General features: G+C 46.2%; 1 protein-coding gene and 1 long non-coding RNA gene across 6 annotated transcripts in view; one reads left to right on the forward strand and one right to left on the reverse strand.

Annotated features, from left to right (window-relative positions):
* Nucleotides 1-1,095: 1,095 nt before the first annotated feature.
* The window catches only part of LOC120246998, a 131,743-nt gene continuing 117,596 nt past the window's right edge, over nt 1,096-15,242 (forward strand). For all 4 annotated transcript variants that reach the window (XR_005532200.1, XR_005532197.1, XR_005532198.1 and 1 more), the window contains exons 1-3: nt 1,096-1,558; nt 10,104-10,284; nt 12,621-12,692. This is a non-coding gene — a long non-coding RNA (uncharacterized LOC120246998). The remainder of the gene's footprint in view (nt 1,559-10,103; nt 10,285-12,620; nt 12,693-15,242) is intronic.
* On the reverse strand, nt 7,727-10,916 carry LOC120246992 (chymase). Of its 2 annotated transcripts, XM_039254674.1 has the most exons (6): nt 10,613-10,916; nt 10,150-10,248; nt 9,772-9,922; nt 8,921-9,056; nt 8,444-8,698; nt 7,727-8,053 (listed from the first exon to the last, which is right to left on the reverse strand). In XM_039254674.1, the coding sequence occupies exons 1-6, from the start codon at nt 10,668-10,670 to the stop codon at nt 7,910-7,912; spliced, it is 843 nt and encodes a 280-aa protein (XP_039110605.1). In that variant the 5' UTR covers nt 10,671-10,916; the 3' UTR covers nt 7,727-7,909. The 2 variants fall into 2 exon arrangements, with proteins under 2 accessions (XP_039110605.1, XP_039110604.1); XM_039254673.1 differs by lacking the exon at nt 10,150-10,248.

Genomic DNA, 15,242 nt, shown 5'->3' on the forward strand with positions numbered 1-15,242 from the left:
AAAATAAAATTAAAAAATTAAAAACAACACACACACACAATCAAATAAGTGATGCTAGATTCTATGTGTGTTTTGGTCTGGTTATTTATTTATTTATTTTTTAATATTTTATTTATTTCTAGGAGACAGAGAGAGAGACAGCGTGAGCAGGGGAGGGTCAGAGAGAGAGGGAGTCACAGACTGAAACAGGCTCCAGGCTCTGAGCTGGCAGTCAGCACAGAGCCCGACGCGGGGCCGACCCCACGAACCGCGAGATCATGACCTAAGCGAAAGTCGGACGCTTAACCGACTAAGCCACCCAGGCACCCCTGTTTTGGTCTGGTTATTGAAAGGAGCTTGATTGATTAGAGGAAAAGAAAAAAAAATAAAATTAAAAAATTAAAAACAACACACACACACAATCAAATAAATGATACTAAATCCTAGGTGTGTTTTGTTCTGGTTATTCAAAGGAGCTTGAGTGATTAGAGAAAAAAGGGATAAAGAAAACGAAAGGAAAAAAGAAACAAAACAAAAACAAAACCGAAAATACAAACAAACCAAAAAAGTTTGAAAATTTGAGAAAATGAATATGATGAAATAGAATAATTGGAAATGATGGAAGTAAAATAGAATCTGAAAAATTTACAAAAAAAAGTAAAAAAAAATTCATTCATAAAAAGAGGAAAATATTTTTTTAATAAAAATTGAAAATAAAAATAAAATTTTAAATTATCTTTTTTGTATTCAAGTAAAAGAAAATAAACAAAAAAGAAAGAATAAAAAAGAAAAAAAAAAAAAGGAAATTGAATAGATGGGCCAGCAAACCGACTGAGATATGATTGATATTACATTGTTTTCCCCTAGAAGTCAAACTAGGGGAAAGCACTTTATAGTTCTTAAACTAAGTCCTTAAACTATAGAGGACTATAGTCCTTAAACTAAGCACCGGAGAGATTGTTGAGTTCCTGAAAAGCCAGGTTGGCCCGGATTGACCGGGCTTAGTGTAATGGCTCCGTTATCCACTAGATGGCGATGCTTAGCTCACTGGGGTGGATTGCGGCGGTGCCTGTAGGTGTGTATGCGCATGAGCGGGCGGGGTGAAAATGGCGTCACCCAGGTATCCAGGCGAGTAACACAACTCTCTGCTTTACCTGACTAGGAGTCGCACACTGTTGTCTTCGGTTTCAGTCCACTCCCTGCTTTTGCACCGTCCTTAATCATGCCATCAGGTTGCCAGGCTGCACCTTGCTCCTGAGTTTTATCTGAGATGCGGCTGTATTTCCTGACCCCTCACTTCTGAGGGACTGATGCTTTGACCCGCTCAGATCCTCTGGGGTGGGGTGGGGAGGGGGTCTCATGGAGCAATGGCCGGGTGCCAGTAGCACCCAGGAATGCTGGTGAGACCTTGCTGCTTCCTGTGTCCACAGACTTGTGGCGGGGTGCCAGCCCATCCCAGAAAAATTTCACTAAGTTACTAAGCAGCCGCTTTTCCAGGGTTGTGGAAAATCTCGCGTGGACAGAGGACCTCCCGGACCCACTCTCCTGGGAATTTGCCCTTCCCACCAGAGCACCACAGGTATTTGAGCTGTGGAGTTTGAGCCTCTGTGCTCTCCCTGTTTAGAGGGTCTTAATGGAATTTAAACCCTCTCTTTTCTCCCTTTTTAGTTCACTGCGACTGCTTCCACCTTTTTTTTTTTTTTTTAACACTTTCTTTCTAGCTGGCTTTTTTTTGGGAGGGAGGGAGTGCTTTTCCCTTACTCTTCCCTGTCTCCTTCCTCTCTCCACAAGCAAAAAGGGCTCTCTGTCCTCCATGCCCTCTCTCTCCCCCAGTTCACCTCTCTGAGCTGTGTACCTGCTGAGTTCTGTGGGTCAGGTTGTGTAGATTGTTGTATTAATCCTCAGATCAGTTTTCTAGGTGTGCAGGATGGTTTAGTGTTGATCTGGCTGTATTTCATGGACGCGAGACAGAAAAAAGATTTCCATGCTGTTTTGCTATTCTGGCTTTCTCCTAAATGTTAATCACTTTATAAAGATAGGCTATAGTCCCTCCTGTTGAAGTTGGTCCTGGGGCCATTATTAGTATTTGCTGTCTTCCTCCTCTGGCACCCATTCCCCACCCCCCCTCCTGCTCCACCCTGTGGCAAGCTCTTCTGTTGGTTTAATTGTTTACCCAGTGCGGTAACCTAGACCTTTATCTCTGAGGTTACTCTGCTTTTGTTTTTTTTGAGGGATGGGTTGCTGTGGTTACAGGTTTTAGTTACCACTGGGCATAGAAGCACCAAGGAATGCCTCATACTCCTCCCTGCCCTTATTATGTGACAACTCTATCTTTGTATGATAATAAGGGTCAGTTATTCATGGTAGTGAGGTAACTGTTGCCTAGAGATTCACTCGTTATCAAGACAGGCTGGCAGCCATAACTTTAGATTTAGTGAAACCCTTACTATATCCTCAGCCCCCGTGGAAGCAAATCCCCTGGTCTGTTATCTGGGAACTAAGGCCTTGAATTCAGTAGGTCTGATCACAGTCACTTGATGGCCCAAGATCAGATACTCAGTGTCTATTAGGACCCAGTAGCTTCCCAGGAGCTACTTTTTGTATGGTAAATAACTCTGCTACAGAAGGCATGGCTTTACTACAGAACCTTAAAGGTCTGTGCTGTAATTCACCAATCATGCTTATCTATCATGAGTACCTATAACACCTATGGGTTCTTCTGGGGTTCATTGGGTTCTGCCTGAACCTGCTACAGATTGCTCTCTTGCCTTGGAAGACTTTCTCTTGAAACTGTCATCAGATTTCCGAGGCATCCATTAAAGTGGGCCAGAACAATATTCTCAGGTGTTTATATGCTATCTCCAAAATCCAAAGAGGCCTACTAGACACAGCTCTCTTTAGTGGCCCATGCCATCAAGATAGTGGGCTGGTTCTATGTTCTGGGCAATGTCCAGACCTAAAAACCTCTTTGGGCTTATCCTGTAAGAGAACTGGAGAGTTGCCATAATCTTGAGACAAGACGGCAAATTCAGACTGCCTTCCTTCTCGGGTGAGTGCAGACTGTTCTGCTCCTTCTTCCTGGTGCGGACTGAAAGAATACATTTGCTTTATCCGAAGTCACATATAAAATGCTAGAGGCTGTGTTGATCTATCCTCATGAAGATATGACATATAAAATAGCAGCAGCAGTTGGGGGGCTACCACGTGGTAAAGTTTATGCAAGTCCATTGCCATGGTATATCTGGCTTTCCAGGATAACTGGAACTCTGCCTTTAAATCTTTTTTTTTTTAATGTTTTATTTATTTCTAGGAGAGAGAGAGAGCGTGAGCAGGGGAGGGTCAGAGAGGGAGTCACAGACTCTGAAACAGGCTCCAGGCTCTGAGCCGGCTGTCAGCACAGCGTCCGACGCGGGGCTTGAACCCACGAACCGCGTGATCATGACCTAAGCGAAAGTTGGACGCTTAACGACTAAGCCACCCAGGCGCCCCACTGCCTTTAAATCTTTAAGAGTGCCATGACACAATGCATTTCATTTGGGATGCTGTATTCTTTCTGATTTATCATTTTGGCCAGAGGTGGGGAGGCAGCTACACATTCTTCCCTTTTTCTTCCCTTTAGCTTTAAAAAAATGTTTTTTAAAGCAATTTTTTTTATTTAAAAAAAAATTTTTTTTTATTTTTGAGAGGGAGACAGAGAGACAGAAAGCAAGAAGTGGGGGACAGAGAGAGGGGGCAACACAGGATTAGAAACAGGCTCCAGGCTCTGAGCTATCAGCACAGAGCCCAATGAGGGGTTCAAACCTACAAACCGTGAGATCATGACCTGAGCCAAAGTTAGACGCTTAACCAACTGAGACCTTTAAAAAAAAAAAAAAGAAAGAAAAAAGATTTTATTTATTATTTTTTAAAAAAACATTTTTAATGTTTATTTTTGAGAGAGAGACAGAGTGTGAGTGGGGGAGGGGCAGAAAGAGAGGGCAACAAAGAAAATCCTTAGCAGGATCCAGGCGCTGAGCCATGAGCACAGACCCCAGTGTGGGGCTTGAACTCACGGACCATGAGATCATGACCTCAGCCAAAGCTGTATACTGATTGAGCCACCCAGGTGCCCCCAAAAGATTTTATTTTTAAGTAGTCTCTTCACCCAATGTGGGGCTCAAACTCAACAGCCCTAAGATCAAGATTCTCATGCTCTACCCTCTGACTGGGTCAGGCAGCTGCCCCTCCTCTCAGCCTTTCTTATCCAAATGGACTTTATTTCATAAATCAAGGAATCATTAAGAGAGTTCTATTAGCTTCTAAGTCCTGTATATACATGCCAAGTATGCCGTCAGAGACCAGGGAATTAACCACAGCGTGGGGTCAAGAACCCAAATGACCTACTGTGAGATGCAGACAGACGAGGACTTTGTCACTTGGTGCATAGGTCTCAGCTCTAGTAGGTGGGCCATGGCTGCATATTAGGTTTTCAAGTATTATTATCCCCTCATATCCTATATGCAAGGGCCTTCAAATGTTCTGGATATGTTGTAGGTTCCTTTGGCCAAGGATGAGAAGATATCTCCAGAAGATCAGATAGAGGGTGGTGGGAGGATCTGAGGTCAGCAGCTCTTTCAGATGCAGCTGGGGCACTGGGCAACTAGAGAAGCAGTTTATAAAATGCTGAGCAAAGAGGGCAGAACACAAGGCAGAGGAGACATCAAGTACTTCATTCTCCTGAAGCTGTTAGCTGAGCTTCCATTAGTGGTCCTTCGTGTTCTCCAGCACGGGAGTGTGTCCCCTCTCCGGGATGGAGTGGTGGAATCCAGTCATACCCCTGTCTGTAGGAGCCAGTGTTAGCACTTCACTGCTACCCAGTGATCAAACGATGTCTCTCTGGCTCCTGCAGTAGCTCTGACCTCGTTGGTGGCCTCTGTCACTGACGGGCCAGAAGTCTCCCTCTTGAGGGGTTGTCTTAAAAATGTAGCAGTCCCTGCCTCTCACATAGAAGTGAATCACAAAGGTATCCCTCCTGGGCCAGCTACCTCTCCTGCACTGAAAACCACTTTAGCACAGGCTTGAGCCTATGTAAGGCTCAGTGATATGATCTTTGCCTTTTTCTTCTGTCAAACAAGAGGAAGAGTTAGGGAGGCTGTTGGGAATAGAATAGAGTGTGGCTTTAGAACTTTGACCTGGGGTGCCTTGGTGGCATCCACCTCTTGATTTTGGCTCAGGTCATGATCCCAGGGTCAGGGGATGGAGCCCTGTGGGCTCTGGGCTGACAGCATGGAGCCTGCTTGGGATTCTCTCTCTCCCTCTCTTTCTGACCCTCTCCTGAATACACACACACACACACACACACACACACACACACACACACTCTCTCTCTCTCTCTCTCAAAATAAATAAACAAACAAACAAACAAACAAACTTAGGATAAAAGGATTGGCCAATGGGAGCACAGGCAGGAATTGGGGAGCAGGAGATTGATACAGTAGAATTTATTCACACAGTTCTTTCACGGGAAACCATTTAGAATTAGTTGGCTGTGGGTCCTTCCGTAGCCCACAGCTCCCATCCTGCAGCTACAGCTAGAGCAAGGGGAGGTGGAGCTCCAGCTGTGTTTCTGGGCTCCAGTAACCGCTTATTACCCAGCCCCCTTCATGCCAAAGGGACGGTGGTGGTTCCGAACTCTTGCCAGCTGTGGGATGTGTCACCATGCCCCAGTGGCTTCCTGTTCCCTTTGCACATAGATAGATCCTCCACTGAACTTTTCCTAAATTACCCTGTGTGATTGTGCCATCTGCCACTGCGGAGACCTGACAGACAGACCCTTTGGGATAAAGGCCAAAAGAACACAATGATGTGGCTGTTTCACAGCCCAGAGGTGGGGCTGGCTATGGAAAATTGTGCTACACTTTTCAGAGCCTGCAAGCCCAGCCCAGATAAGTTCGCACATGAGATGGAAATCAGAGAAGATGGTCATTGGGAAAACCATCTTCTAGCAAAGATCTCTGCTTCTTGGCTACCCCGGCCCAATAATGCAGTCGTTTCCTAATTGATGAGGAAATGAACTCTGAGTAATGCATCCAAATCCTCTTCTGGGCAGTCATGGTGTTTCATAGCCCTAAAGCCGTGTAACAAAGACACAAACACAAAAGTCCAAACACTTTTAAATTGTCCAAATAAATTGAAAGGACCGAAAGGTTGAGTAAGGACAGAAGCCTTTCAACATTTAATAAAAAACATAGACTCAGTAAATAATGGCCCCAAATGTCACAAATCACATAATCCAGGCAGAGATCTGTTAGCTTCTTCTTAAAAATTTTTTTTTTTAAATATTTTATTTATTTCTGAGAGAAAGAGACATAGCGTGAGCAGGGGAGGGTCAGAGAGAGAGAGGGAGATACAGAATCTGAAGCAGGCTCCAGGCTCTGAGCTGGCAGTCAGCACAGAGCCCAACGCGGGGCTCAAACCCACAAACCGTGAGATCATGACCTGAGCTGTAGTTGGACGCTTAACTGACTGAGCCACCCAGGCGCCCCTGTTAGCTATTTCTTAATCTCTCGTGGAGAGTAGAGGGACGTTCAGTCAAGCGATATTTTACAGTGGGAAGAGGAAGAGTCCAGGGTCTTCCCAGGAAAAACAAATCCGTATGACATTACATTGAAGTTTTGCATTTTCCCACATGACTGAGTGTTTTTGAAAACAAGTTTCTAATGAATTCAAAATATTCAGTCATATACATTTGCCATTTAAGCTTTGTTCCATGGCTGGGATTCCAAATTTTCCATTATTAACAATGCTGTGATTAAAATCTTTGTTCCTGAATCTTCCTGTAAGAAGTAACCAGAGACATAATCTCTGATTATGTTTTTCAGGTGAAATTGCTAGAAAGAGTTTGCTGGAGGCAGGGATTCACTGTACCCTCAGAAGCCAGGAGGGCTGTCAGCCTCAGGCTCCTGGTGTGCCTGTCCTCGTCCTTCCGCCCTGTTTTCTCTCCTCTAGCCAGTCTCTCAACTGGCAAGACTTCGTGTTGAGTAGTCTCTAGGCTTTTGACTTCCTGCTGGTTTGGGCGCGGCCCTCGTGGCTGGGAGTTGCTCGTGCAGGATTGTGATGCTATCCCTCCCCTTATCGGCTCCAGCTCTCTGTTCTGCAGCGGAGAGAGACAATCTTCTCTGCATCTCCGATTGAAGCCCGCAGATAGTAGATCTCCTCTTATCGAGGTGGACTGCAAGGGGGGCCCTATGTGGCACCAACTGCCTTCCTTATATCACATATCTAAGCTGGTGGTTCTCACTGAGGTTGATTCCTGCTCCCCTGCCTCTGGGAGAACACTTGGCAGTGCCCTGAGACACTTCTGGTTGGCACAACTCAGTGGAGGGGCGCTACTCCTGGGACCTAGTGGGGAGAGGCCAGGGATGCTCCAGACATCCTACATCTTTGCTTGCGATTCACAATGTTCTTAGTGATTCTGGATATCACTAAAGATAGATTCGAGTTGGTACAGAGTTGATGATTACAGGGTCTGGCATAACATCTTGTGTAAGTTGGAAGTATGGATCTTGTCTCTCCAGGGATTCCCTCTCTGTTCGTTCTTTCCCTAATTTTTCTTCACTATTTCCTCTCTGTAACTCATGCTTCCCCACCCCCCCACCGGCCCCTGCACACCCCCACTCTTTCTGAAGCTTGTAGGCTGCCTGGGCTGGAGGCCAGTTGCATTGTGCCAAGAGAAGGGAGCATCAGAGAGAAGACACATGCTCAAGTCTGGAAGCTGGGTCTTTATTGAGGTTTACTGAAGATTCTGTGACCTGGAGGGGCCCTCTCGGGTCTGAGGGATGCGGCAGGGCCTCAGCAGAGATCAGAGGCAGCTCGAGAGTGAGCAGCACAGAGAACCTGCTCAGGTCCGGTTCCAGATTTCCCCTCAGGTTGGCCCAGCCTCCATCCAGGCTTAATTCTGCCTCAGGACCTCATTGATCCAGGGCCGGTAGTGGGAGATCCGGGTGAAGACAGCAGGAGGCTTTGCATTCTTCCGTCCATAGGATACGATACCCTGGGCCACCCCAGCACACAGAAGAGGGCCCCCTGAATCTCCCTGTGAGGCAGAGAGAGAGAGAGAGAGAGAGAGAGAACACAGAAGGTGAGCTGGGAAGTCCTTCACTCCCAGTGAGACCTGGGATCAGACCCAGCAGCCCTGAGTCCTCAGGGGGTTATACATCTTTTCTGTTTCCTTCTTGCTGCCCCATGTGCCCTTTTCTGTTTCCTTCTTGCCGCCCCATGTGCCCTGTGTGGCAGCCTGGGAGGGGTGCTTGGAGACTGCATGGGGCCATGGGGGGAACAGATCTGCAGGGGGCAATCCCGGTTCCTTAGGCCCATGATCTGAAACCCTGTCGTTGGCTGACAACCTTCCCACCCCATCTTCTTCCACGAGATGTCTGGACCCCAAAGAGTGACTTGTGGAAAAGAACTCTTGTCTGAGAATCACCTCAAATGCCGATTTTGTCTTCCTGGGATTGCCAACACACAGCTGGAGGTTGTGGTGGAAAGTTGGGTAGTGTCTGCAGGCTTGGGGATCCATGAGCCTCTGCTTCACCTCTTGCAGTGTATTGGAGCCTCGGCCATTCACTTGAGTTTTTCCCCAGCCAGCCACCCGGCACATTCTCCCAGGGGGGATGAAGTTGAACTGGGGTGGAAGGGGGAGCGTCCCCACAGCCAGGGTCAGGTTGGCTTTCTCCTTCAACTGTGGAAGGCATGAGGGGCTGTCAGTGCCAGAAATGGGTGACAGGGCAGTTGGAGGAAATCGAAGGATAGGGCAATCTGTTTTGCATTAGAACTACATGCGATGGCTGAGTCAGTGGGATTGGAGTCCAGAGGCAGGTTGGGGAAATTTCAGGCCAATGGAGACCTGAAGGAGAAAACGAAGAGAATGGAATGCGGAAAAGGTGGAGAAAGAAGTTATTACCTTCAGTAACATGATGTCATGGAGAAGAGCACTGTCATCATATTTTGGATGAGGAAATTGTTTTATGACCTCAAGCTTCTGCCATGTGTCTTCTTTCTTTTGTATGTTATGGGCTCCAAGGGTGACCATTATGGACCTGTTGTGAGGGAGAAGGAAGGACCATGAGAAAATTGTGATGGTCTGGGGTTTCTCCTGGGATGTGCCCTTCTGAGAAAAGAGGACTAGAGTCTATAATGGGGGTCATTGGACTCTACCCACCCCCCTTTCCCTGGGCCACTTATAGTATTTGGGGGGAGGAGGGCTCATGTTTTACTCAGGGAATAGCTTTCTCAGGGAACATGGACAATTTCCAGGAACCTCAGAAATTGCTGGGGACTGAGTAGACCATGGAGGATCCAGGGGACAGGGTTAGCACTTCCTAATTCAGGGAGCCCTGTGTGAGGGCCAGGAGATATCAGAGGAAAGGGGGAGGTGAGGTGGTGGGATCCCTGGTGTCCCCTGTTGTCTGCCTCCCATGGAAAGATGGGTTAAGTCCCTGAGAACTAAAGGCCAGTGTTCTTGGAAAGGCATAGAGGAAGTGGCCTGGAAAACTGGCTGGGGTTGGCGAGAGGGGAGCTACTTTTAGAGGAGGGACTTTTGGATAGGGACTCCTTTTCCTCTGTAGGGGAGCTGAGCTCACAGTGATTGAAGATCAGGGAATCTCATCACTTATGGGACCAAGTTCCTTAAGTTCAAGTCTTGCCTCTCCCAGCCCTAGGAGTCTCTCCTCAGTCTGCCCAAGGGTGTGTCCTTGGCTGCCACCCTGGCTGTTTATCTCCAGAAGGGAGATAAATGGGACCCTGCTGTGTCACCTTCCTGCACAGTGGGCAGCCGTCAGCACGAAGTTCCGTCTTATCAGGAAACCACCACAAGATGCCAGTCCATTATTGAAAGTGACAATTTTCAGGTGGGCCATGTAAGGGCGGGAGTGTGGCTTGCACTCTGTGCCCCCGATGATCTCCCCTGGAACAGAGAGCCCCACGGCCTGAACACAGAGAATGCATAGGCTGGGCTAAAGTTGGGAGGGGCTTCTCTTGAATCTCATCCTCACCCTTGACTCTGCCTTGTTGTCCTCCTCAAGAGGCTCTGGTATCTGGTGTCCCCACCCACAACCTCTCATATAAATTCTCATTCCTTCTTCCAGGTACAGCAGCCAGTCTGGCCTCAGATGCCATTCAGGCCTCTTTCACCTTGAATTTTCCCTACTGCCATTGTGCCTGGGGCCTCCATGCTCCCCCGCCACCGGTCAGGGCAGGCTCTCCAGCTCCCAGTCTCAGTCTTCTCCACAGCTTGTGAGCAGTGTCACAGAACAGCCACCTTACAAGGTAAAGTATAGCCTGGAAGCTCAGAAGATGAAGAGAACGTAGGACCTCCTACATAGTATCTCACGTTTAGTCATGACAAGATGCCCCCTCTTCCTTCCACCTGTTCTGGGCTTTGCCCTGGACAAAGCCTAGTTCTGGACTTGGTCCCTGGGAACTACCATAGGCTACGGAGACTGGGGTTGCGGGGGTGCGTATCCCAAGTGGAACTTCACTCTGGATTCTCGCAGAGAGATCCTGTGATCCTGTTTGAGAGTCTGCTATATTCAGACTAAATTTTGTTTTGGGGGCTGATCCTGCAGCTTCCAGAGGAAAGGACCACAAGACTCACCAGCTTCAGCTCTGGAGCAGAGGAGAAGGAGCAGCAGGGCGAGAGGAAGACAATGCATCTTCTCAGAGAGGCTGCCCGGGGCAGATGCTGCCTCTATTTTCCGGCTTGGGTTTTATAACTCCAGCGATGAGCGAAGGGCTGGGCTGGTAACCACAGAAACTCTGTGGTCATGTTTTCTTCTCCCAGCCTAAACTGATGGTCTTTCTGATAAGAAGTTTCCCCCCAAGTTACCCTCCGTTTTGCTGGAGGTGAGGTGGAGGCCTGACCCTCAAGTTTTGGCGTCTAGGATGAGCTTTCAACCATGGTGCCTTATCTGGGGAGGGGAGGTGGGGGGATCGTGTCTTTCCCAGTTAGGGCAACTCGTTACAGGCTCATCAGAAACATGGGTGGGGGGAGTCCTTACACAGAGCGTCCAGAAACATATGCACTTTTATGGCCCACAATAGGAAATGCATTTTGCAAAGGGACCCAGTACCTATATATATGTGTACCTGCCTACGTGAGCACAAACATACCACATACAAATGAATCAAAAGTTTCAGGAAACAATATTTATCCTTGTCATGGGCAGTGCTTTCGGTTTCCATTCATTCCATTCCACTCCATATTGTTTTATTTAAAATTAAAAAAATGTTGATTTATTTTTAGAGAGAGACTGAACAAAGTGAGCAGGGGAGGGGTAGAGAGAGAGGGAGAGAAAACCCAAGTAGACTCTATACTGACAGTGCAGAACCCAATGTGAGGCTTGATCCCATGAACCTCGAGATCATGACCTGAGTTGAAATCAAGAGTTGGACACTGAACTGACGGAGCCACCCAGGCACCCCATCCACTCCATATTAAAATATGAACAGCACCCCACTTAAAGGATGACCACCTGCAATTTGAAAAACATTGATCTGGATCTCTCTCTTCCTCTGAACCAGATGTTCATAGGCAGAAGAAAGATCTATGGAGAGTAGATGGGGGAAGGGAACATACCGTATGGTAGGTAGGATTTTATACACATTATCACAAGAGCAAATGGGATTGGAATTAGCATTTTTTGAGAGCCTATGACTCATTTATTGTCCCAACTCTTAGCTATATTTGCATAACAACCCTGTGAAGTGGGTATGATTAGCTCAGTTTTATGGATTGGCTATCAGGACTTCTGGATCAGAAATAGATTTTTCTTATTCCAAATCAAGGGCCTCTCCACCCTACCACCAAAGAGAAAAAGAGAAATAGAGTCTCGCCAATGGGGATAGAGATGTAGAAGAGTGGTTTGCCCTGGGAGCCTGGGGTTTCCTATTCTCACATTATTATTCAAACTTATTTTGCTGAAATAGAATGTACACAGAGGTCAAATCTGAGGTTTTACTCTTTTAATTCCACAACAACTTCAGGCAATACCATGACTGTCACTTTACAGATGTAGGATTGGGGCTCAGACACATTAACATGGCTAAGAACACACAACTCATAACCATCATGACGGAGTTTCAAGTACATATTTGTTGTTTTCCCAGACTTGGAGAAGCAGGGAGTCTAGGGGAGAGTTGGGTAACAGGGTGGAGTGTCAATTCCTTTTGGAGTTAAATGAGAAACCATTTAGTTCAGAGGTGGGGAAATACCTTCCCCAAATCATTCTACTATGCCATTACTCTCAGCTTGGGTTTGTGACTGCAGTGGTCTATTGCTTAGTAAGTACTGGTTAGGTCCTCCGTTGCCCTCAGCTCTGACTCTCTCTAGAATAATTACCCTTACATATATTTCTAATGTCTGACGAGTCCCTGTACTAATTTTTTGACTCTCTTTATCTGCCAGATAAAATACAGAATGCACAGTTAAATTTGTGTTTCAGATGAACAACAAATCATTTTTAAGTAGAGGTCTATCTCAATATCAAATGAGACATACTTATACTAAAATAAATTGTCAATCTGAAATTCAAATGTATTTGGGAATCCTGCATTTTTATTTGCTAAAGACAGCAACCTTACTCTGAGCATTCTATAATCAACAGAACAGAGGAGAATCTGGACCTGGAGAAGTCCTGTCCTGTGGCCCTGCACCAGTGGGACTCAAAATCAGAGAAGTAAGCAAATGAAACATTTCTGTTTTTCACTCATGTAATGAGAAGTTGAGGGGGGAGGTAGTCCGGGGCCAGTATGCTAGTGCCATAGTATTATTAAAGATCAGGTTCATCAACATTCAGTTTTTGTTTCACTTGTACTGGCTGAGGGCAAGAGAGTGGAACAGGTATAGCTCTGGTCAGGTGCCAATTTCAGAAAAATAAAATTGGCATTTTCTGTCCATATTTTCCATGGTTTCTTCCTTGCTCTGTCTTTGTGTATTTGCATATTTGAACCGATTTCCTTTTTCTCTCTCCTCTGCCCTCCTTCTGCTATTTTGTATATGGTATGTTGTTGGTGGTGAACCTTCGACTTAGTCCAAGGTTTACAGAATATCACTTTGGGAGTCTGACTAGATTAGAGATGGAATGGGTATCACCCAGAGATCCTGTACTTGGAGTTGAAAGCAGTAACTGATGAGACTGGATTACATCAGTTCTGGAGAGAGTCAAGTCTTATTTTTCTTTGTATAAGAGATAGGGAGGGTTATGTTCAATGAGAACACCTTTGTTTTAGGAAGGTTAGGTACGGAGAAGGAGTGTGTGGCAGCCAAGTGATGGCTTGTAGTGGACATTTGCCATGTATGTGGTGGGTCCATAGTGTCTTTTGAACACCCTTCTTATATTAGAGGAATTCCCAACTATGATTCTTGCTTTCCTAAGGTGGAATCCATAAACTCCTTTCTTAGATTCTCTTGCATCCAGGCCCTAGTCATGTGACTAAGATTCTGCCAATCAGATGAGTAGTTATAAACTTTGACTTAGAAAGGTGTAATCAGAGGGAGTAGGCATAATGTGGAATAAACTTTTCTAGTGAGGGTGAGTGGATGAGGGGTCTGGTTTTTGGGGAAAAATTAGTTGTGAGTCACCTGTCTGGTGCTGCCTGAGGGCCAAGCCAATGGACTGTGAAGCCTTTTCTGAGGAATCCTGTGCTGTAGCTCACCATTGTTTTCCTGGCTACATAGCCTCTGTATCTGATTCCTCAGCATGTGAGGAAGATGGTGACTCTGCATAAGGAAGAGTTTGCTAATAATCTGTTGTTACAACATGAAAGTGTGGGGAGGGGAGGCAAGTGATTTCCCCATTGCTGAAGATATTAGAGGTTGGACAGAGTCTTGTTTAAGATACACAGTTAGCGGGAAGGAAAGGGTTGGGCCTGCTGTAAAAACACTGGCATTTAGTGATAGCAGTGTTCCTCAGCTACTATAATGCAGAGGGATCATCCCTTCTCTGACTTCCTGAAACATTTATCATTAGCGCCATTATTCACTTTGACATTCAAGGCATGTGGCCGGCTTTGCAGTTAGAGCTTGAATCCTATTTCTGCCGCTTAACTATCTGTCTGACCTTAGGAAAGTTCCTTAAGTTCTCAGCTTTAGTTACAACCTTTGCAAAATATGAAGAATGATATGAAACAGGGTTTTTGAGAATTAAATATGGTGCTAAAGGAAAATACCACCTGGTTGATCCTTAATAAACACTGATTTTGTCCTTTTGTGTTATATCTTGTGCTGTCCTATAACCGTTTGATGGGCAAATGGTGCATATGTCCCCTCTGGAGACTGTTTATCTTTTCCTCTAAATTCCCCTAAACATATTACAGATTAATTGGATTTACCAGACTTGAGTCATGTCCTGCTTTGTACAGCGTCTTGTTTTATTTGCTGAACTTTAAGTCACCAGGCTGTTTCTTAACCTTGTTCTTTGAGTAATAACTGGGTCTTTTTGGATTGAGCATGTGACTGATGTGGGTTTAACCCTCAAGCTGCCATGTAGGACTAGAACAGCTGTAAACTTTCACACATGTTACAGTCTCTTGTAAGAAATACTAAGGACAGGGACACCTGATGGCGTGGGCTTGTGCCTTCTTGCCTCCGACTGAACAGCAGGGCACTGGAGCGGGGACAGTACATTCTTAAAGGCATTGGCCACAGTTTCCCGCAGCAGGCTGGTGCTCACTGCGCTTGCCCTTGCAATGACTGATGTTTTTGAATGACCAAGTTCTTCTGAATTTAAGTGCTACTGGTTTACATTCAATATCTGCAGAATAATTTGCAAGGATATAAGCCGATATAGGTTCCTGTTCCCAGGCCTCCAGCCCTACCACACTTTTTGAATGACTGCTCTCAGCATGGTTGTTCCAGTGGACAGATTATCCAGGGGAATGATGGATGGAGAGGTCCTGGGAGGTGACTTCAAGTTTTGGATTGGGAGGAATGGGTCTCATGGCCGCACACATGCTCTTCAGCAAGAACCACCCCCCACCCAAGGGTGCTTTTTTGGATTTCCTTCTGCTAGGTCTTTTTTCCATTTACCATTCCTGCAATAGGCTCGTGTTTGAGCAGGGAAAGCCCTAGGGTGTCGCTTCTCATGAGTTTGGGCAAGCCCTTTGCCCTGGGCAGCTTCTCCTCTGGATCCTATGACGCTACCACTCCCCCGTCACTCTCAGCATCGGTCAGGTGGGCCCTCCTCTTCACCTTAGAATTAACATGGTACCACGTGCCCATGGTGGCC

This window comes from Hyaena hyaena, unplaced genomic scaffold, assembly GCF_003009895.1.
Source record: "Hyaena hyaena isolate Hyena2069 unplaced genomic scaffold, ASM300989v1 scaffold_497, whole genome shotgun sequence".
Taxonomy (NCBI): Eukaryota; Metazoa; Chordata; class Mammalia; order Carnivora; family Hyaenidae; genus Hyaena; species Hyaena hyaena.

What these genes read in the sequence shown, in the direction of transcription:
- LOC120246992 (XM_039254674.1), bottom strand. Translation starts at nt 10,670, where the DNA reads ATGCATTGTCTTCCTCTCGCCCTGCTGCTCCTTCTCCTCTGCTCCAGA. An exon ending in GGCAGTAGGGAAAATTCAAG is followed by an intron (nt 9,923 to 10,149) that starts GTGAAAGAGGCC and finishes TCTCTGTTCCAG; the next exon opens with GGGAGATCATCGGGGGCACA. An exon ending in GCTGCCCACTGTGCAGGAAG is followed by an intron (nt 9,057 to 9,771) that starts GTGACACAGCAG and finishes CCCTCACAACAG; the next exon opens with GTCCATAATGGTCACCCTTG.